Source organism: Artemia sp. Qi Xiang Cuo, chromosome 2, assembly GCF_049724085.1.
Source record: "Artemia sp. Qi Xiang Cuo chromosome 2, ASM4972408v1, whole genome shotgun sequence".
Lineage (NCBI taxonomy): Eukaryota > Metazoa > Arthropoda > Branchiopoda > Anostraca > Artemiidae > Artemia > Artemia sp. Qi Xiang Cuo.
Window position 1 is genome coordinate 64,646,136 of NC_142795.1, and position 22,839 is coordinate 64,668,974.

At 34.9% G+C, this 22,839-nt stretch overlaps 1 protein-coding gene across 2 annotated transcripts in view; it reads right to left on the reverse strand.

Moving 5' to 3' along the window:
• Positions 1-22,839, reverse strand: part of LOC148955498 (DNA (cytosine-5)-methyltransferase PliMCI-like) — a 115,085-nt gene that overhangs the window by 1,292 nt on the left and 90,954 nt on the right. For both annotated transcript variants that reach the window (XM_089102464.1, XM_089102466.1), the window contains 2 exons: positions 22,240-22,480; positions 17,297-17,413 (listed from right to left, as the gene is read on the reverse strand). In XM_089102464.1, coding sequence (XP_088958590.1) covers positions 17,297-17,413; positions 22,240-22,480 — 358 coding nt within the window. The remainder of the gene's footprint in view (positions 1-17,296; positions 17,414-22,239; positions 22,481-22,839) is intronic.

The following is a 22,839-nucleotide window of genomic DNA, read 5'->3' on the forward strand; positions in this document are numbered from 1 at the left end:
AAAGGACACTAGAACTTCTAATTTTCAGTCTAATGAGCCTCTCCCAAGTTTCTAAGATAGCCCCTCCCATTTGAAGTGATTGGGAAAAATATTTTTTTTTGTCATTTTCTGGCATTGTTTTGGGCTGCATTTTGAGGAGAACGACCAATATTTTTGTTCCTTTCTGTATTAGGATCCCCTTAGTCAAAGATTCATACAAGTTCCAGGCCGACTGAAAAAATTCGGCCCTTTTTTGAGCCCCTTTTGTTAGAGGGGAAATTGACCCTCTAAATAAATTTTTGTCACAAAACAAGGCGGCAATGCTAGACGTCAATATTAAGTTTATCGATTTGAATATTCAAGCATAATACCATCCTAATTTGATTTTACATTGCTATTTTTAAATCTTACTAGATTTAAGAAAGTTCATTTATTATCCTTATCATTGGTGGAAATGTGTCACAAAAAACTAAAATCAGGGGTTGAGCCGACACCGTGGATTCCTGCATACAAGACTCCGCCAGCTGTGGTAACTTAAAAAGCACCATGTGACATTTTTACGGAAAACTGAAACCTAACCCAACTGCAATCTAAAGGAACCCTATTATAAGGACCCAAAAAGTGATAAATTTTTATTTGAGGGGCAGGGGGAGAAGGCAAATTTCACATACTATTCTAGGAACAAACAGCCAGAAATTCTTTAATTTTTCCTCCTGTAATATTTTTTCTGACAAGGTTGAATCTTCGCTGAAAATATTTAATTAAATTAATGAAGCGTCTGGAATGACTTTATTAAATGAGAACTGCAATGATACAGAGAGGAGATAGACGTAGGGTGTAAATACATAATGACTGTAGTTCCACAAATTTTCTGGAAAACGTAATATCATCAAATTTTGAGTCGCTCTATATTAAAATAGAATACCTAAAGAAGCCGGGCAGCGGAATCACTTAAATATTACGTCATACTCCAGAAAAACAATTTTCAAAACATACGCATGTTGTATCATCTCTTGTCAAAAGATACATGCGTTATGTCATCTTATATATAAAGATGCAATGTTTTGAAACAAAAAAGGATTTAATTTTTAACATTATGTTTTGTTAATTAAAAAAACACATATATATGACAACCATATTTAAAATGAGCCTTTAAAAAGCTTTCTGGGATGCTCCAGTGCATGGGCACCCATAAGGGAGGGGGGGGGGGGGCAATGGGGGTCTGCCCCCCCCCCCCGACTGAATGAGGGTGTCATACATTTGTATTAATTTAAAAAAGTTTCCACAGAATAAGTATTCAAAGAAAAGTAAAGAGCTCTATTAGGCCAAAAATGGGCAGAAATAAAGTCAAATAATCTTCCCAGCGTGAAACAACCACAAATCACTATCAACAATTAAATGAAACTCAAAAGGAACAGAAATTAAAATAAATTGCCGAGTCAAACTCAAAACGAGCAAAAATTAACATTACTAGGGCTGACAACCCCCATGCCTTCTCAAGACCAGAACATAACTTAGGCTTTACTGAAAAAAAAAAATACCGTGGATTGTCAGTTAACTTTATCAATACTGATATTTATTCCTTAAAATAAAAAACTGAGGTAAAAAAAGTAGGAAAACACTCAAATATGTTTTGTTTCCAGTAAAGCGCAAATAATGTTCTGGTCTTGAAAAGGCATGGGGGTTATCAGCCTTACTTTAATTTTTGCTCGCTTCGAGTTTGACTCGGCTACTTATTCTAATTTCTGTTCATTTTGAGTTTCATTTATTTATTGAAAATGATTTGTGGTATTTTTGCGCTTGGATGATTACCTGACTTCATTTCTGCCCAATCTTTGGCTTAATGGAGCTCTTTACTTTTCTTTGAAAAATTTGTTTTGTGGAAAAAGTATTTTTAGGTTAATTTCTGTTCGTTTTTTATTGACAAAGTCATTTTCATGAAAAAAATAATATTTTATATCTTTTCGGTTTTTTTTCTATACGAATCCATAGTTTGGCATAATTGTCGGAGTTTGATATCCCCAATATTCCCGAAGACATAGTTGCTGGGCCATTCTATTATGCTGAACCAAATATTCGTCTCAATATTCTAACTAGATGTGTTTGGGAAATAAATTGGCTCGAGAGACGGGCTGATTTCAGTAGGGAGGCCATAACGAATATGAAAGGGAGTTCATATATGGGCATAGAATACTGACAGAAGCTTACAACATTGCCGGATAAGAAACGTACTATTTGGTACTTTAAAGCACCATTTTCAAGGTCGATTTATTTGTTGTTTCTAGGTGTAATGACTCCGGGACAAAGTTTACACATGCACATTGACGGTAAAATATATTGATCGACTCGAGGGGAACTGGATTTCTGAGAAATTGATTTACATAATCGGCGGGGAATTATTGATCAACGAAGGGGAATTAAGAAAACAATATGGCTTCTTTGATCTTTAGGTCTGAGAGATAAACGATCTTTAGTGACAGAGATAAATTGATATTTTTTTTAAAATATGGCTTCTCAGATCTTAAGGCTTAGCGATAAATTAATATTCTATCGAAGCCTTAATAGAGTAACCAAGAATACCTTAGAGATGAAGAGATTAACGAGGGAATGTTTTCTTGGGAATGTCAAATGTGACAGCGCAGGGATGCCAGAACTAAAGGAATACGCAGAAATTACGTTTAGGGATTATTTGGGCGAAACCGTTTGAGACATTTTAGAAGATGATTTGGGCGAAAAAGTTTGAAACATTTTAGAAAATGATTTGAGGTGAAACTCTGTGGTCGTTATAATACACAACTTCCATTTGAACAGTGTTGAAAGGTCCCCTACCCCAACCTCAGAGGGCCCCAATCCCCCAGGGCCCCCAAAGGGCCCCCTGCACCCCAAAGGGGCCTTGGCATCCCCAAAAGGCCCCCCGGAACCTCTAAAAGGCCCCCTACAACCCCAAAGGATCCCCCGGCACCCCCGAAGGCCCCCAAAGAGCCCCCTCCCTAGTTTAGAGTTTTAGTTTGAAATTAGCTTACAGTTTTAGTTGGAGTTATAGTTCAGAGTCTAGAGTTTCAAGTTAGACTCTCAGCACTTAGAGTTTTAGTCAGAGTTATATTTATTTTAGTTTAAGTTAAGTGTTTTGAACTTGTAGCTTAGTTTTAGCTAAACGTTTTATTTTAGTTTAGTATTAGTTAAGAGTTTCAGTTTAGAGTTGTAGTTTTGTTTTAGTTAAGAGTTTTAGTTTAGAGTCTTAGCTTAGAGATTTAGTTAGAATTATAGTTTAGTTTAATTTTAGTTAAAGAGTCTTAGTTTAGACTTTAGAGTTTTAGTTTAGTTTTAGTTAAGAGTTTTAGTTTAGAGTTTCAGTTTGGTATTAGCCTTCAGTTTTAGTTAGAGTTATAGTAGTTAAGAGTTTAGAGTTTTACTTTAGAGTCTTAGCTTAAAGTTATAGTTTAGTTTAGTTTTATTTAAGAGTTTTTATTTAGAATTTAGAGTCTTAGCTTAGAGTTTTAGTTAGAATTTAGAGATTTAGTTTAGAGTCTTAGCTTAGAGTTTTAGTTTAGAGTTACAGTTTAGTTTTAGTTTAGAATCTTAGCTTAGAGTTTTAGTTAAGAGTTTTGAGTCTTAGCTTAGAGTTTTAGTTCTATGTATAGTTTAGTTTAGTTTTAATTGAGTATTTAGAGTTTTAGTTTAGAGTATTAGCTTAGAGTTTTAGCTAGAGTTTAGAGTTTTAGTTTAGTTTTAGTTAGAAGCTTTAGTTTTTATCTCTAGTTTAGTTTAGAGTTTATAGTTTTAGTTTACAGTTTTACTTTAGAGTTTTAGTTAGAGTTACAGTTTTAGTTTAGTTTTAGTTGAGTTTTAGTTTAGATATTGGGATTTTAGTTTTGAGTCTTAGCTTAGAGTTATAGTTAGAGTTTAGTTTAGTTTGAATTCAGATTTTTAGTTTAGAGTCTTAGCTTAGAGTTTTAGTTAGAGTTATAGTTTACTTTAGTTTTAGTTAAAAATTTTAGTTTAGAGGTGTTGTTTAGTTTTGGATAAGAGTTTTAGTTTAGAGTTTTCGTTGCACTTTTAGTTTAGTTTAGTTTTAGATAAGAGTTTTAGTTTAAAGTTTCAGTTTGGTATTAGCTTAAAGTTTTTGTTTAGAGTTTAGAGTCTTAGCTTAAAGTTTTAGTTCTATTTATATTTTAGTTTAGTTTTAGTTGAGAATTTAGAGTTTTAGTTTAGAGTCTTAGCTTAGAGTTTTTGTTAAAGTTATAGTTTAGTTTAGTTTTAGTTAGGAGCTTTAGTTTAGATCTCTAGCTTAGTTCTACTTAAGCGTTTTAGTTTAGAGTTTATTGTTTTAGTTTACAGTTTTACTTTTGAGTCTTAGCTTAGAGTTATAGTTTAGTTTTAATTCAGAGCTTTAGATTAGAGTTTTTCTTAGAGTTATGGTTTAGTTTAGTTAAGAATTTTAGTTTAGAGGTGTTGTTTAGTTTTAGATAAGAGTTTTAGTTTAGAGTTTTAGTTAGATTTATAGTTTAGTTTAGTTTTAGTTTAGAGTCTAGAGTTCTGATTTAGAGTGTTAGCTTAGAGTTTTAGTTATAGTTATAGTTTACTTTGGACTTGTAGTTTAGTTTTAACTAAACGTTTTAGCTTAGAGTCTTAGACTAGAGACATAGCTTAAGAGTTTTTTCATTGCACTTTTAGTTTAGTTTATTTTTAGATAGGAGTTTTATTTTAGAGTTTAAGTTTGATATTAGCTTACAGGTTTACTTAGAGCTATAGTAGTTAAAAGTTTTAGTTGGGAGTTCAGTGTATTAGCTTTGAGTCTTAGCTAGTGTTTAGAGATTTTGGTCAGAGTCTCAGCTTGTAATTTTAGTTCTATTTATTATTTACTATAGTTTTAGTTAATAATTTACAGTTTTAGTTTATAGCCATAGAATTGAGTTTTTTTTGTTAGGGGTATAGTTTAGTTTACTTTTAGTTAAGAGTTTTTGTTTGGAGTTTAGAGTCTTATCTTAGAGTTTAGAGTTTGATCTTAGAGTTTTGGTTCTATTTATAGTTTACTTTAGTTTTAGGTGAGAATTTAGAGTTTTAGTTTAGAGTCTTAGCTTAGAGTTTTTTTGTTAGAAGTATAGTTTAGTTTGGATATTAAAGTTTTAGTTTTGGGTCTTAGCTTAGAGTTTTAGTTTTAGTTATATTTTAGTTTTAATTCAGGGTTTTAGTTTAGAGTCTTAGCTTAGAGTTTTTCTTAGAGTTATAGTTTAGTTTTAGTTAAGAATTTTAGATTGTAGGTGTTTTTTAGTTTTAGATAGGAGTTTTAGTTTAGAGTTTTAGTTAGAGTTATAGTTTAGTTTAGTTTTAGTTTAGAGTCTAGAGTTTTAATTTAGAGTGTTAGCTTAGAGTTTTAGTTAGAGTTATAGTTTACTTTAGTTAAGAGTTTTAGTTTAGACTTATAGTTTAATTTTAGTTAAGGGTTTTAGTTTAGAGTTGTAGTTTAGTTTTAGGTAAGAGTTTTAGTTTAGAGTTGTTGTTTAGTTTTAGATAAGAGTTTTAGTTTAGAGTTTTAGTTTAAGTTTTAGTTTAGTTCTAGTTTAGAGTCTAGAGTTTTAATTTATAGCGTTAGATTAGAGCTTTAGTTAGAGTTATAGCTTACTTTAGTTCTACTTTAGAGTTATAGTTTAGTTTAGTTTTATTTAGGAGCATTAGTTTAGATATCTAGTTTAGTTTAGTAAACTATAACTCTAACTAAAACTATAAACTAACACTCTAAATTAAAACTCTAGACTCTAAACTAGAACTAAACTAAACTATAACTCTAACTAAAACTCTAGACTAAAACTCTTATCTAAAACTAAACAACACTTCTAAACTAAAATTCTTAACTAAAACTAAACTAAACTATAACTCTAAGAAAAACTCTAAGCTAAGACTCTAAACTAAAACTCTGAATTAAAACTAAACTAAATTATAACTCTAACTATAACTCTAAGCTAAGACTCAAAACTAAAACTCCAATATCTAAGCTAAAACTGTAAACTAAAACAATAAACTCTAAACTAAAACTCTTTAGTAAAACTAAACTAGAGATCTAAACTAAAACTCCTAACTAAAACTAAACTAAACTATAACTCTAACAAAAACTCTAAGCTAAGACTCTAAATTCTCAACTAAAACTAAACTAAACTATAAATAGAACTAAAACTCTAAGCTAAGACTCTAAACTAAAACTCTAAACTCTAGCTAAAACTCTAAGCTAATACTCTAAACTCTAAACAAAAACTTTAAGCTAATACCAAACTGAAACTTTAAACAAAAACTCTTATCTAAAACTAAACTAAAACTGTAACGAAAACTCTAAACTCTAAACTAAAACTCTTATCTAAAACTAAACAACACCTCTAAACTAAAATTCTTAACTAAACCTAAAGTAAACTATAAGTCAAACTAAAACTCTAAGCTAAGACTCTAAACTAAAACTCTGAATTAAAACTAAACTAAACTATAACTCTAACTATAACTCTAAGCTAAGAATCAAAACTAAAATTCCAATATCTAAACTAAAACTAAACTAAAACTGTAACTCTAACTAAAACTTTAAATTAAAACTGCAAACTAAAACTATAAACTCTAAACTAAACTCTTAAGTAAAACTAAACTAGAGATCTAAACTAAAGCTCCTAGCTAAAACTAAACTAAAACTCTAAACTCTAAAACTTCTAAACTCTAACTAAAACTCTAAGCTAAGACTCTAAACTAAAACTCTAAGTTCTCAACTATAACTAAACTATAAATAGAACTAAAACTCTAAGCTAAGACTCTAATCTTGAAACAAAAAACTTTTGACTAAAACTCTAAGCTAAGACACTAAACTAAAACTCTAAACTAAAACTCTTAACTACTATACCTCTAACTAAAACTGTAAGCTAATACCAAACTGAAACTCTAAACTAAAACTCTGAACAAAAATTAAACTAAACTATAACTCTAACTAAAACTCTAAGCTAAGACTCTAAACTCTGAACAAAAACTCTTAACTAAAACTAAACTAAACTATAACTCTAACTAAAACTCTAAGCTAAGACTCTAAAGTAAACTTCTAAACTCTAAACTAAAACTCTTAACTACTATAACTCTAACTAAAACTGTAAGATAATACCAAACTGAAACTCTACACTAAAACTCTTAACTAAAACTAAACTATAACTCTAACTAAAACTCTAAAGTCTAAATTAGACTCTTAACTAAAATTAAACTAAACTATAATTATAGCTAAAACTCTACGCTAAGACTCTAAGCTAAAACTATAAACTAAAACTAAACTACAACTCTAAACTAATATTCTTTACTAAAACGAAACTACAACTCTAAACTGAAACTATTAACTAATACTACACTAAAATAAAAGTGCAACGAAAAACTGTAAGCTAAGACTCTAGGCTAAAATTCTAAACTAAAATGTTTAGCTAAAACTAAACGACAAGTTCAAAACCCTTAAATAAAACTAAAATAAAATACAACTTACTAAAACTCTAAGTGCTGAGAGTCTAACTTGAAACTCTAGACTCTGAACTATAACTAAACTAAACTGTAACTCCAACTAAAACTGTAAGCTAATATCAAACTAAAACTCTGAACTAGGGAGGGGGGCTCTTTGGGGCCCCTTTGGGGGTCCCAGGGGCCCTTTGGGGGCTCTGGGAGCCCTTTGGGGGCCCGGGGGGCTTTGGAGGCCCGGTTCAAGTGGAACGTGTTCACACAAGTTCAAATGGAACTTGTGTATTATAACGACCACAGAGTTTCACCGCAAATCATCTTCTAAAATCATCTTCTAAAATGTCTCAAACTGTTTCGCCCAAACCATCTTCTAAAATGTCTCAAACTGTTTCGCCCAAGTCATCTTCTAAAATGTCTCAAACAGTTTCGCCCAAATAATCCCTAAACGTAATTTCTGCGTATTCCTTTTGTTTTGGCATCCCTGCGCTGTCACATTTGAAATTCCCAGGAAAAAATTCCCGCGTTAATCTCTTCATCTCTTGGTTACTCTATTAAGGCTTCGATAGAATATTAATTTATCGCTAAGCCTAAAGATCTGAGAAGCCATATTTTAAAATAAAATATCAATTTATCTCTGTCACTAAAGACCGTTTATCTCTCAGACCTAAAAATCAAAGAAGCCATATTGTTTTCTTAATTCCCCTATGTTGATCAACACTTTCCCGCCGATTATGTAAATCAATTTCTCAGAAATCCAGTTCCCCTCGAGTCGATCAATACATTGTACCGTCAATGCGCATGTGCAAACTTCGTCCCGGAGTCATTACACCTACAAATAACAACTAATCGACCTTGAAAATGGTGCTTTAAAGTACCAAATAGTACCTTTCTTATCCGGAAATGTTTTAAGCTTCTGTCAGTATTCTATGCCCATATATGGACTCCCGTTCATATTCGTTATGGCCTCCCTACTGATTTCCCTCCAATCTTTTTTTACTCTTAGAAAGAACCCTAGAACTTTTAATTTTGAATCGAATTAGCTTCTTTAAATGTTTCAATGATATTTCTATCTATTATAGAGTGGTGCTGCCACTATATTGCTTATATGCTATTTTCGCTCCATCACGATTGACTCTCAAATGAAACTAGAAGTGTGCATTTCCAATTAAATGAGCCTCCTCTAGAGTTCACAAGACCACCTCTTAATAAAAACCTTATATGCCCCTGGGGCATAACTTACAACTCTTCTCCCCATTCTTTGGGGGCTGTGTCAACCCCAAAGGCTGTGTTATGAGATCTTTGGACTACTTTTGAGCATATGGCTATCTTAAAATTTCCATCGGATGCATTGGGGGAAAATATGACGTTGAGGGGGGGGGGTTAGCTGCCCTCCGATAAATTTGACTCTTAAAAATGGGTCTTCAACTTCCGATTTCCAATCCAATGAGCCCCCTCCGAAGTGTATACGACCTCTATTTCCATAAAAACCTTAGATGCCCTCGGGGCATACCTTACAACCCTTGCCCTAAGGACCATGAGGGGTTCTCATTCTCAAAGCCATAATTTCTGGACTTTTAAACTACGTCAAACAAAATAACTATCTCAAGATTTTGACTGGAAGTGTTTGGGAAAATGATGGGAGTGAGGGGGGGGGGGTGCCCTACAATTACTTTTGACTATTAAAGAAGGTACTAGCCCTTTCGATTACCAACCGACTGAGCCCTTGTCGAAGTTTCTACGACAACAAATGGCCATCTTAAAATTTCTATCAGATGCGTTTCTGGAAAATACGACGTGTGTGTGTGTGTGTGGGGGGGGGAGCTATATGCCTTCTGATCACTTTAACTCTTGAAATGAGCACTATAACTTCTGATTACCAATCCAATGAGCCCTCTTTGAAGTTTATACGAACACCATTTCTATAAAAAACTTTATATGCCCCCAGGGCGTAGCTTACAACCCTTGACCTGAGGGTTGTATGGGGGGGGGGGGAGTTATCTTCAAAGACATAATTTTCGGACCTTTTAACTACACTGAACAAAATAGTTATCTAAAAAATTATTATTGAATATTTTTGGGGAAATAATTGGTGTATGGGGCTGGATGACCTCCAATCAATTTTGACTGTTAAAAAGACCAGTTGAACTTCTGATTACCAATCAAATGAGCCCCCTTTCTATAAAAAAAACCTTATATCCCCACAGGGCATAACTTATAACCCTTGCTCTGAGGGTTGTGTGTGCGTGGGGGGGGGGGGTGTCATTCTCAAAGTATAAATTTCCAGACCTTAAAACTACACTGAACAAAATGGCTATCTCAAAATTTTGATTGGATGTGTTTGGGTAAGTGATTGACATGGGGGAGGGGGAGCTAGCTGCCCTCAATGAGCTCTTTTGAAGTTCCTATGACATTTCTATCTATAAGAAATGCCCTGGTCTAAAAAAAAACAAAAAACATTACATTGTGCCCACATTGCTCTTTACTTAGGCAGCGCTATCGCGCTGCCCATGATATTTTGTCTTGAGATTTCAAGTATAATAATACTAATAACAATAGTTCATTTTACCATCTATCAATACATTATAAATGCACTAGAGAGTACAAACAAAGAGAGAAAAAAAAGAGAAAAGAAACACAAAATAGTTAACGAATACAGTACCAACATGTCTAACGAGAAAAAAAAGACAAATAAGTGGAAACTTAAATCAACTGTGGGAACTTAAATCAACACTAAAATACTGGACCTAACTATCCATCTATATATCATAAAGGTTAAACAGAAAGTCTAATAAATTCCTACGTCGGTCATCAAATGGCAAATAAATCGTATGCCTCACAGAAAAAATCCTATGGCTCATAAAATATACATTAAAAACAACGAGATGAGACATTAGAGGCTTTTTTTTGCTATTGATTACTAGTAACGTCACGGTGACGTTGGCACCTCAGCAATCATGGGGCATACTTCTCCTTACTATATACATACATATACATACACATACATACAAACATATATACACATACATACATATACATACACATATACACATTCATACATACATACAAATATATCCATGCATACACACAAACACATACACATTTGTTACCCTTTTTCGCTACATTAAAACAATAATGCACTAAAGGAGCTATAAAAAGAAAAGAACAAAACACGGAAAATCATCAGCTGTACAGCAAAGTGGCAACCACCACTGACGAGAAAAATAACCAAAACATAAAAGACTACTCAGACCGGGGACTAGATTTCTACTCCACCGTATGAAGAAGATGGTTAAGCGGAAAATCTGATATTTTCTTGCAACGGTTTTCAAATCGAGCCGATAATTCTTCCAACTTCTCAGATATATCAAAGACATGGTATTTTTTACAAATGTATGAGTTTCGGAACCATAGATGAATACCAATAAAGAATTTAGCAAACCAGTAAAATTGAACCCTAATTTGTTTCTTTTCTGTGACAAAAAAGTTTCCAAACAGGAGTTAGAAAAACACGTGCGGTGCAAACATGGAGTTGTGGACTTGTCAAATTACCTTTTAACTTTTGCTAGCAAACCATATGTTTTGCGAAGTTTCTTTTTCAACTCATTAATAACCAGAGTGCGTGTCGCTCTTATCGATGAACCAAAGTGAGCACCTAAATACTTGAGTGAATCAGACTTGGGAAGAGCGATCGAGCCTACTTTAAGGGACTCTGAATGTGTCTTTTCATTCTGTTTCACAATCGTAAACTCAGTTTTCGACGATTCAATAGCAAGGCCAATATTAGAAAAACTAGCCTGAAGAGCCTCAAAAGCCCTTTCCATTGATGACAGGTTATCAGCAAGAAGAAGCATGTCATCTGCATACGACAGGTGACTAATATCGATATGATCATCAATAATATAGAGTGGGATGTTTCTCGTTGGAGTTCTAAGTGCATTGTTGAATATTAATGGACTTAAAACTGAGCCCTGCTTTACCCCGCGTTTTCTAGGAATGGGACATGTCAAACCGTCACTAGAACGGACCCGGACTATTGAATTCTGGTACCAAGTCCAAAGGCACGCGCAAATAAAGCCGCTAGTTCCGCTATTCAACAGAGCAACTAAAGATTGTGAATGCAAAATTGAATCAAAAGCCTTAGCTATATCAATCGCGCATACATACAGACTCGTCTTCATCATCTTGTCACGTTCCATTATAGACAAGAACACAGAATGTACATTTTGGACTCCCAAATCTTGCCTGAAACCAAATTGATGACCCCCAAAATCACATTTTTCCCGTAGAAACGGGCAAATTATTTTTTCAAGTAACTTGCTAAGCACAGAGCATATGGTTATAGGTCTATATGAATTGCATAGCGCGGGATCCTTATTCTTTTTAGACACACATGTAACTAGCCCTTCACATAAAGTCTTAGGGACATACTGTTGGGACAAAATTATTTGAAATAACAGAGCTAAGTGTTCGAACACCACAAATGTACCGTACTTCAAATGCTCTACTTGCAGACCATGCACACCAGGGGCTTTGCCTATTTGAAGAAGACGAATGTGAGTTAATATCATAGAAGGTGCATTAGTGATGTAATTTTTTGGGGATTCAGCTTTGACAATTGTTTCTGCAATATTCCATGGAAATCTGTGTCAATTGGTGGTGGGTCTCAAGCATATATTGATGAGAAATAAGTATGCCATTCAGTGTTGGTAATTTGATTTTTCAGGGTTGAAGTGGAACGTGTAAGTTTAGTAACCTCTTTCCACAAAAGCTGTGAATTATCCTGTATTGACTGTGATAAATTTTCAAATTGGCATTTTTTCCAATTTTTCACAACATTCTGAAAATTCTGCTTCGTCCATTTAACTAAACCGAAAACTATACCTGAACGACGTCTATCGCAATCCTTCCATATTCCATACCAAAAACGATGATAGAGTTTGGCTTCCTTTAACCCAGGAAAATCAGACCATCCCCTTTTACGCGTGTTAGTTTTTACTGATTCAGTAGGGACGGCAACATATGCGGCAACCTTTAGAGAATGTGATATTTCAGCAAGGTAACAATCAACATCCATGGGGTCCCCACGACGCGAAGAACAAAGAAGGTGATATGGCATCTTAATTTTACGCAACATAGAATTTAAATTTTCTTGATACAACTCTATATCTATTTTATCCCACGACCTCTTTGTGAACCGTTTTCTCACCCCTGATCCACCACTTAAAGACGCTGGAAGAGGGCAAGACAGTTCTAGATGTGAATGGTCACTAATTAAAAATCTTGTGATACATGTACATTAAGGCTCGCCGATTCTTGAAGATCTGTTATAATAAAATCCAAATCCGAGGTACTACAGGAATTGTGCAGATACGTGTAAGTTTGATCTTTATGTAAAATATGTAGGTGAGATGGAAAAGAGGCTTTTAACATCTGAGAAAGGGAAGCATTATCATTTTTAAAATCTGTGTTAAAGTCTCCGCAAAGCAAAAGTTTTTTTCCTGGTGCCCTAATTTAATGCGTGACTTTAGATAATCTGACACTTGCTAACGCGATTTTATGATTTGAAGTAGCATTACGATTTTAAGTTGGCATGTATGCTCACAATACAGTTACACCTCCTAAATCAACAGCAATAAATAAATCATTAGTATCAACTAATTTACTCTGAAACTTTCTATGTATAGCAACTGCGAGACCACCTGACGGTGGGCCCTGCGATGTTTTAGCAGGACGAATAAAAAAAAATCATGGTCATCTGACAGTTCAATCCGCATAGCATTATCCGAATTTAGTAGGTGTTCGACGATGCACACTATATTAAACAGACCAAAAGTGAAAGCTAATACATTTAGCTTTTCTCTGGCACCATTAATATTATGGAACAGAAGCTTAACACTAGTTGAATCATTACTTTTCATCGTCTTTTACCGGAAGGAACTCGGGGGTATAACTGGGGAGCCAGATTATCACTGAGAGCTGCAAGCCTCTTAATCTTGGGACAGATAAAACTGCTGCTGACGTTATTTCACGGTAGTTGCCGTACACGGGCTCTCACGAGTGCTACTGTGATCACTTTCGCAACATCCACTGCTCTTCGATTCGTTTGCACAATCGCGAGCTATATAGTCAGAGTTTTGGCACTTAAAATACAGTTTGGGCCTAGTCAAGGGCTTCAAAACACGGAACAAAGCAATATTCAATTTTGATGTCGAATCTTAGGGCGTGTTCATGATCCTCCTTGCTACTAAAGGTGAGCCGCACCACAGAAGAATGACCAAAACGTCTGCCATTTGTAACGCTAGTAACCAAACCAGGTATAGTAGACATATCAAAATCCTTATCGATTCGAATTATTTCTAAATGCTCATTTTTTATCACTTTCGAGCGAATATTTAGGCCTGGAGGAATAACTGCTGGTATACTTAGGGCAGCGGCTTCATCGGACATATGCAAGATAAGGCAATCACGCTTCAGCTCAACATGCTTTACCTTCTCGGCACAGTTGATTTTCTGTATAAATTCACGCTGCTTTACAGGGATTCTTGATTTTAGCTCTTCAGGTAAATTTTTAAGCACCTGTTGTAGGGACTGTTGTAGGCACAATTGGGAAGCGGATGGCCACTGAACTGGGACAGGAGGGATGGTGCATGAAGTTTCTTGCTTTTCCATAAAAAAGTTCAGCATTCTAACAGTATCGTTCAAACGACATGCTATAATAGTATTTGACTCGTTAGGTATTAACGGCACGTCCGATGGATCCAGAATGGCATATTTGGGCAAGGTTTCATTGGCTCTCAATCAGTTATCAAGCAAATCAAATATCATTGAAAAAGGCAATTGCTGGATGGGTTCCTGTACGTGTCTCTGCGATATCTGTCCAAAAAACAATTTTGCACAATTCCATCGTTTCCCTGAGGGAATCTTTACTAAAAAACTTTGATGCATGCTTTATAATCGTATCTTTATCAAGTTTGTTCATTAACTGTCTTTGAAAAAATTCAATAAGGGTGATATAAAAATATTATCCTCCAACACTATCCGGCTAAAGCGAGTTCACAATCATAATCCAAAATTCAGTCCAAGGTCAATAAGATTGTTTCTGACAGGCAAAATAATATGTAAGTCAATAAGTATATGTAGGAATTATACGTCACTATAATCCCTATTGCGAAATTTTTGTTTCTTCACCTAAAATTTACTGAATTAATAATGTTCATGCAATATCCAATTTAGATGTTGGCAGTTTGAACTCTGAATTAAAACTGACAGCACTAGAAGTGCTGATTAGACCTGGTAAGCCCCCCCCTAAAATTCAGTCTATGGGTGCCCATGCTCCAGTGTCCCCCTAGTAGTGAAGAAAAAAAAGAGGACACATCACTGGTACCCAGGCAAAAAAGTGATTTTCCTTGTAAGCTTCCTGTATAGTCTTCGACCATGGCGATTCCAATAGTGTACTTTTTGTTTCGATCCGACGTCACTTTTTAGGGGTTTTAGGCTATTTTTCTAAAAATAGCCTAAAACTCCCATAAACATATTTCAAATATAGATTTACTATTCGGACTAGTGGAAAAATAGTTACCATTCCTGTATCAGTGAAAAATGGCAATTATTTCTCACTAGCCAGTTTAAACGTTTTCCATTTTTTGGCTACTATGGACCCTGGTCCGTGTTTTTCTGGGTTGAAAATATTGCTGCCACCATAATTACGTCCCCCCCTCCAAGATTTCGTTCTGTATCCACTTTTGATCCTACATCGATTTGTTCGTTCCAAAAGTTGGGGGGTTGAGATTTTCAGGAATCAGCTGGTATTTAATTGATCAAAAGATTCGCACATTTTGGTAATCTTGCTGCAAGATACTTTTTCAAAAATAAACACTGGGTTATAATAACGAAACGGTGGTACCATTCGATTCCTAATTTCATCACTATTTTTGGTTAATTTTTCCTTTTTTAATAATACATTAGATAAAAGATGAACAAACAAATTGATAAACGTTTTTCCAAATATACTAACCGCTACCAATACAAATATATCCCGGTCCTTCTAACAGGCCCAGATAAAGCCCCTGATTATGCGGAAAAGTTAGCTGATTTTGCTGAGCTGTTTTTCATTTTTTAAAGCCCCCACAGCCTCAGGGGCAATGACACAAAGATTCTGTAGATTAAACATTTTTCAGACATAGATTTTAATAGAAAAGCACTTAGGGATCATTCGCTAATTCAAGATTTCCGAATTTTCACAAGGCAATAATTCAAGAACAACACACGTCCCTGAATAAATCAAATAAAACTACGTGCACTCGAGTTTTCCAATCATCTGTAGTGTCTTGAGAATGACTCTATGAATCTATTTAGAACTTAGAGACAGTGATGGAAGGGGCTCAAGTAGCTCTCAAATTTTCACTTGTGGTAGGGGCAATATCTCGAAAAATGATTGGGGGATACAGTTCAAACTTTCAGGTAGCACGGCCGGGTGTGTGGGGGGGGGAAGGGGACTTCACACTTTTCCTTGGGTAAGGCATGTGGCGTAAATATGCCTTCACTCCCCCTAACGTTTTCCCACCAGAATTCCCCATAGGATTTAGAATTTTTCACATCTAAGTAGTGAGGTAAATCAAAACGCACTATGTGGTAGGAGGACGATAAAATAGCACATTTCCAAAATCTTTGCAATGGCTTGAGGAATCAAATTTTATTTTTCAGGGAGTCTTTGGGGACAAACAGACCTCAAGTATTGCTTGTAAGGAGTTTTAGTCAATCTCAAGTTTTGACTTGGCATAAGGTGTGTAAGGGGAGATCTAAAAATGTCTTTCCTCAGATCCAAGGGTCTAAAGATTTGGCATTCTGATTAACGTTTTTGCACTACGGACCCTTCTAGGACTGTAATATATTCTCGGCGAGGTAGCGATACAGAACAAAAGGAGTTATGTGCACCCATTTTATCAAAATACTATACTTAGATTGTCTCAAAGCCAATTTAGATGATTGATCTGAAATTTTCAGCGGACTTTAGGGGGTAAGCTGTATTTCAAACTTTGACTTGGGGAGAGTGGCACAAGCAAATCGAAAGAAACTATACATTCAGGTCATCACAATGACAAAACTACGAAACCTCAGAAACGACAGGGGAGAATTGAGCTTTAGATTTTTCGCATGGTTAGGAGAGGGGCAAGGAGCCTTCATGTTTAGCATTCACAGGGAGAATATGTGTGTGGAAAAAAAGAAAGAAAAAAAAGCGTGTCTGATCTGCCTATAAGTTTTAATCCATGCAAAAAAAAAAAAAAAACAGTATCTTTAATATTTCAGGAAAAAGTAGACGGATCGAGTTCAGGTTTCAGGGAATATTATGGGAGGACTCGAAATATTATGGTTAGGAAAGAAATACGGGTACAAAAGCGTTTTTGTCTCCTATTAGTTAATCCGAAAAAGGGTCAACCATTTCTCTTGAAAGTTTGAACTTACATCCATAAGCAATTGGGTCAAGGGAACCAAAACTTAAAAAGAAGCTGCTTCATCCAAGAGGGGGCCGTAAGACTTGTAATACTTTTGCTCAGCCCAGTTACTTAACTTTGAACATTTCTGATCATTCTGAACTCAAAGCCAAACAGAATTCGGGTATACAAATTGGTCCTTGTATTTTGGTCTGTCCAATTAGCTTTAAAATTAAGTTTCTTGACCAGGACTTAAAAGCAGAAAACATGTTTTAGGCTAATTCTAGTTTACAATTTGATTCGTCCCCAATAGGTTTGTAACTTAAAGAGGTATATAGACAGGTTCAGGTAGACCAGAATGATAGCAACATCTGACACCTGAAATTAGGCCAACAAAATAAGAAAAGTCAACAAAATAAATTTACCTGTCTATGTTTATCAATTATGTTTCCATAGAATTTATAGGTATCTGGAAATCCTTGAGATCGGGCACACTCACGAACACTAACCACACGGTTTTGTTCTGGATGAAGGACACGACCCTAAAAAGTCAAGCCGTTATGCCATAAACACATAAATACGAACATAATATAACATATATTCAGACTATTCATGTGGCCACTGTAGAGAAATTTAATCAGCACGATCATAATCAGAAGTATTTGTCTACTGAAGTCTCGGTGCGTATAAAAGGTCCTCCCATTTTCTCTATGTAAACTTGGTTTAAACAGTCTACTCTAAATTTCTCATTAGCTCGAACAAATTTGAATAATGGTGCAAATTCGTATTATTTGTGCTTGCGAAAGCAGAAATAAATGGGGTGACCCGGCGAAGTGGTTCGCTAATGTCCCATCTCACAGGTATGACTTATGACATAACTGAGTGGCCTATCCAGGATTTCTAAACGGGGATTTGGATTACATTTTAGGAAATACGGAAATTTCTAGTCCTAACTTCTAATCAACACTGCAACAGGGACATAACCAAAATTTTATAAATAGTGGGAGAGGGATCCACAAAATGGCGGGACTATGTGAAATTTGCCACAAAATGTTTTACCACAAAGGGCTAATAGCCTTAGCACAGATTATCTATTAGGTTTCACAATAATCTGTGGTTTTTTATAGTAATATTGTGCCATGGAGCACCAATACTTTTTTCTTCTTGGTAAGGAAAAATATTCCCTTGAATTTTTCCTCTTTTACACTCATTTTTGGGCCATAAGAATGTCTTCAAAATTATCATTCCTGTTTCAGGTTACGTGCAAGTTTGGTGTAAACCTGGAATGTTTCAGAACTGCCTTAACATTATTTAAAATTATTTAATCATTCTAGTTACCAAGTTGATCGCCAGGTGCCAATCTAACTTTTTTGTCCAGGGAATGTTTGGAGCCAGAGGGAGGGGTTAAGGCCCTTTACTAGATCCACCATTGGCCTTGATTGTATAATTTTCTGTAGCTTAATTATTAAGCTTTAACATGACATAGCAAAAGACTTTTGCAGATGCCAAATCAAATGATTTTAGTCATGCGTATTTCTAGGATTTTCTTTTTGGAAAAAGAAAGGGGGTTGAGTTTCTTGTTTTTTTATTTTGATTCTTTATATTTAGTTCTCGTTTTAACTGTCTTGGCATAAATAACTTCACCTTCTAAGAAAAAGGAAGTGACTAAATTTAATTTAGCCACGAGTCTGCATTCATGCCGACCACATAATTTCCCTTTGAAAAAAAATTGATAAGACTATGGAACTGAAATATCAATGGGAAGCACCAAATCTCCTAATCAAATGTCCTCACGTTATGGCATTCTTCAAATAAAACTTATTTTCACCTTGATTATCCTTATAAATTCATTCTTTGTTTTTCTTTCTATTTTTAAACCAACGTTATCTTTACCTTTTGCATTATTACTGCCATAACAATTATTTTCCTTTTTTTTAATCTCTTAAACGTATTGCATTCTTCCTTATCTCCTAGAAGCTCGATTTCTCTTATTTCTTTTCCTGTTCTCCACACTGTGAATACCGATGCCACATGCTTGCCTACCCATGAAAAAATCTTATGTCGTTTATGTTTCTTCTGGTTTATATGTTCTCTGGAGCAGCTGCATCTTGATCCGACTTTGTCTAATGGTTGAGATGGGGAATGATCGTACTGTTTATATCTCTACAGTGCATGTGGCAAAGCATTTGCTTCATTTCCTCTTTTTATCCAACATATCCCTGTTTTACACATGCATACAGCTAGATTATGTAAAACACTCACTTACATGTAATTTTCAAACACTTCTCTAAACTCATCCAACACGGTGCACAGTAAATAACATTAATTATACATTTGATACACTAAATATATTACCCCAAAAACACGAACACGGATGAATCCTCTGGTTTTCAGCGATTTTACCAATAAATCTGCAAGGGCTGATTACAGTAAAGTGGTTAATAAGAAGCATCAAATTGCACACCAAAACTGGTCGCGAAAAATAGTGTATTAACGAATATCAGGGGCTTTTACCAAATTAAACGGAGAAATATTTGACTTAAAAAGTAATATTTGCCAAATTAAAAGTAAGCTTATCACGCCTATCTCAAAGTAGACATAGATTACGATACAACAAGAAATACATTGAAAATCATGTAGGCTACAGCTGCGTTCACAAAAGGCAAACCCCTGATGAAGATAAACCGGATATAAAGAAATCGTCAATATAAAATAACACAATAAACATTTGCGGAGAGGCGATCAGATAATTTTTTCGGAGGGAAGATGCTTTGCCTCCCTTTGGCCTGATGAGAAGTGCGTTATCAGATAAAAAGCTATTTTTTTTCAGGTGGGGTTCTGTTGAACCGGTCTGTAGCAGGGATTGGATAATTTTGTTAAATGTGCGCCCATTCCCTAAGGACAGCTCTGACTTTAAAGACCGTGCACATGGTTACTTCCATGATATGTATTTTTCCAACATCAGAAGTAATGTAACCTTTCTGAATAGGGATTATTCTCTCAACTTTGAAACTAGAAAAGAAAAATTCGTGAGATGTATTACAATTACAAAAAAAGGAAAAATAGGCGGAAAATAACTAAAAACTCTCATTTAAATTATACAGTTAGGACTTGCAGAGGTCTTTGATCTTCATTAATATTACATTAAAACTTGGAAGAAAATGATTTTTTTTTATCTTTTTTTAGTGCCTTATCCTAAACATGAAAAGAGACTAAGAATATTCGTTACATTTTCTTTCCTTTTACCTCTGAAAAAAAAAGGATTATAAAAATACCTCGTATGTCAAAACTAGTTGAAAGTTTGGAGGCCAAAACGATTAAATCCCTAAACAATAATAACAGTTTGCAGGCTTTTTAACTAACATTAATTTAAAAAAACTTTTACCATGAAATAATTTTTTATCGAAGGTCCTATCCTTGTATGGCATACAAGATAAACATGTTAAAATGACGAGTCTATGTGCGAGCATAAAGTTGCTGCGGTTAAGGAAATGACGTTAGCAGGTGTTTTCGTATTGTACCAGGAGTTAAGCAGGGATGCGTCCTATCCTCATTTATAAGGATTATTTGGATGGACTTTGTCCTAAGAACCACAACAAAGTCAACGGGAGAATATGGATTCAGTTGGAAAAGTAAAAATATCTTAGACTTAGATTATATTGGTGATTTAAGTATTCTAAATGAAAATGTTAGCCAAATGAACGAACTTTTAAAGGTTTCAAAGTCTCTAAGACTAGGAATAAGTGAAGGTGAAAACGGGATCTTTGGCAACGAAAAGATTGATCAAGGGGAAAGACTCACTTACTTAGGTATTATTGTTAGCAAAGATGGCGGGTGCAGTGAAGATGTTAAATGTAGAATAGCTAAGGCCATGGTTTTTTTCACAGTTGAAAAATGTTTGGAAGAATAAGAAGATAAGTTCGCACACTAAGATTAGAATATTGGAAGCTACAGTGATAACTGTGGTCAGGTATGGTTCTGAAGGGCGGGGGCTTCAAAAAGTGAAGGAAGATTTATCAGATGTTTCCCAGAGAAATTGCTTACAGATTATTTTGGGTACCCCATTGTCTGACCTCAGCTCAAACAGAACAAAATGGCTATTTCAAAATTCGATTGGACAATTTTGAGGGGAAAGGGGCGTGGAAGGGGGCCACGTCGCCTCCACTTGGTCACTTAAAAAGGACACTAGAACTTTTAACTTCAGTTCAAATGAGCCTCCTCCCGATATTCTAGTATCACTGGGTTTATGTGATTACCCCTAGAAAAAAAAACACAAAAAAACCACGCATCCGTTATCTTTCTCCTGGCAAAAAGCAAAAAAAAAAAACACTTTTTGGTAGATAGGAGCTTGAAACCTCTACAGTAGGGCTTTCTGACGAATATGATGCTGTAATGTTCATTAAGATTCTTGGACTTTTAGAGGTGTTTCCTTTTTAAAAAATCCGGCAAAGTTTCTCCGGCTTGTAGCCTTGGATGGATAACACTAAACTTGATGAAACTTATATATTTGAAATCAGCATAATAAGCCAATTCTTTTGATATATCAATCGGTATCAAAATTCCCTTTTTAGATTTTCGGTTACTATTGATCAGAGTCGCTCCTTACTTACAGTTCGTAACCACAAAGTTTTTATAATAACGAATTAGTCGCCTTTTTTCCGCACCTCAACACTAACTTGGTAACTAACTCCACTATTAAGCGATCAAGCCAAAAAGCCCGCTTAGTGATTTTTTGACTAGCTGTGAAGTGGCTTCTTCTTTTTGGTTTCTGCTTATTGTTCTTTTCCTATTCATCCAAAATATCTTGATAGTTATTTGGGATAAAACTTTGATACTGGCTTATCAGGATAAAGTAAAATATTTGGTTCGAAACTTTAATTATCATAATACTTGACTTTCTTATACTTGACTTTTGTGTTTTCAGTAAAGCGCTAGTTTTCTGTAATCCTACAAACATAGGGAAATATCACCAGTTGATTTATTTGTAGTGATTTTATTGACACATGTTAGATAAGCTGAGAAGCATACATTTTTGTTCGTTTTAAGTTTCAACTTCGCTCTTTACTTCCCTCGGAAAAAACTTTGGTTTTTAAATTAATCTATGTTAATACCGATCAAGCCAAAAAGCCAGGTTAGTGTTCTTTTTGACTAGCAAAAACCCAATTTACTGAGTTTTTGCCACCTCTCTCTGATCAAAGATTCTCTACGATTTTCGCGTAAAAGATTCTCTCTTGTAGGCGAGTAATAAAAAAACTGAAAAAAGAGGGAAAATCTGATAGGTGTCTAAACAATAGTTTGTATCATAGAAGACCCCAAAATGATGTTGAAAAACGTACAACTGAGAGACAAAAAACAATAAAAAACTGACCTGTTTTCCCATTGGTTCGGGGTTTGTTACAGTTGTTGAAAAGAAGCCATCCCATTCAAGTCTTCCATAAAGGCCAGCCCAATGATTATGTCTGTTACCAGTATGAGGAAGGCACCAGGGAATTAAAGTATTAAATTGTCTATCAGCCGGATCACAAGAGCCACCATTGGCACAAGCACATACACCACGCAAAGCCCCTGTGCTTGATCTTCCGTTTTTCTTATCGTGATAAGTATAACGTCTATAATGTATAAAAGAAAATAGAAAGTGATAATTAATAAGCAAATTTAAAATCGTCTTTGTCGGCCAACCATCTAGAGCCAAACGAAAAGCAGGTTATCCCCGAATGGAATGGGAGGATGTCACAGCGAAAGATTTAAGTGAAATAGGGACTTCTTAGGAGGGTGCGAAGAGGTAGGTTTTGAACAGACTGGGATAGAGGAGGAGCGCGCGTAACTGTGTTGACCTCAGGCAGCTTGGTGCTGTAGTAAATTCTGAGCAGTCGCAGTAAATTAAGATGATTTTGCACATAAACATTTAGGATTCTTTTATACTTTAAATATTACTACAATTAGTTGAGGAAGGCAGCAACCTCCCTAT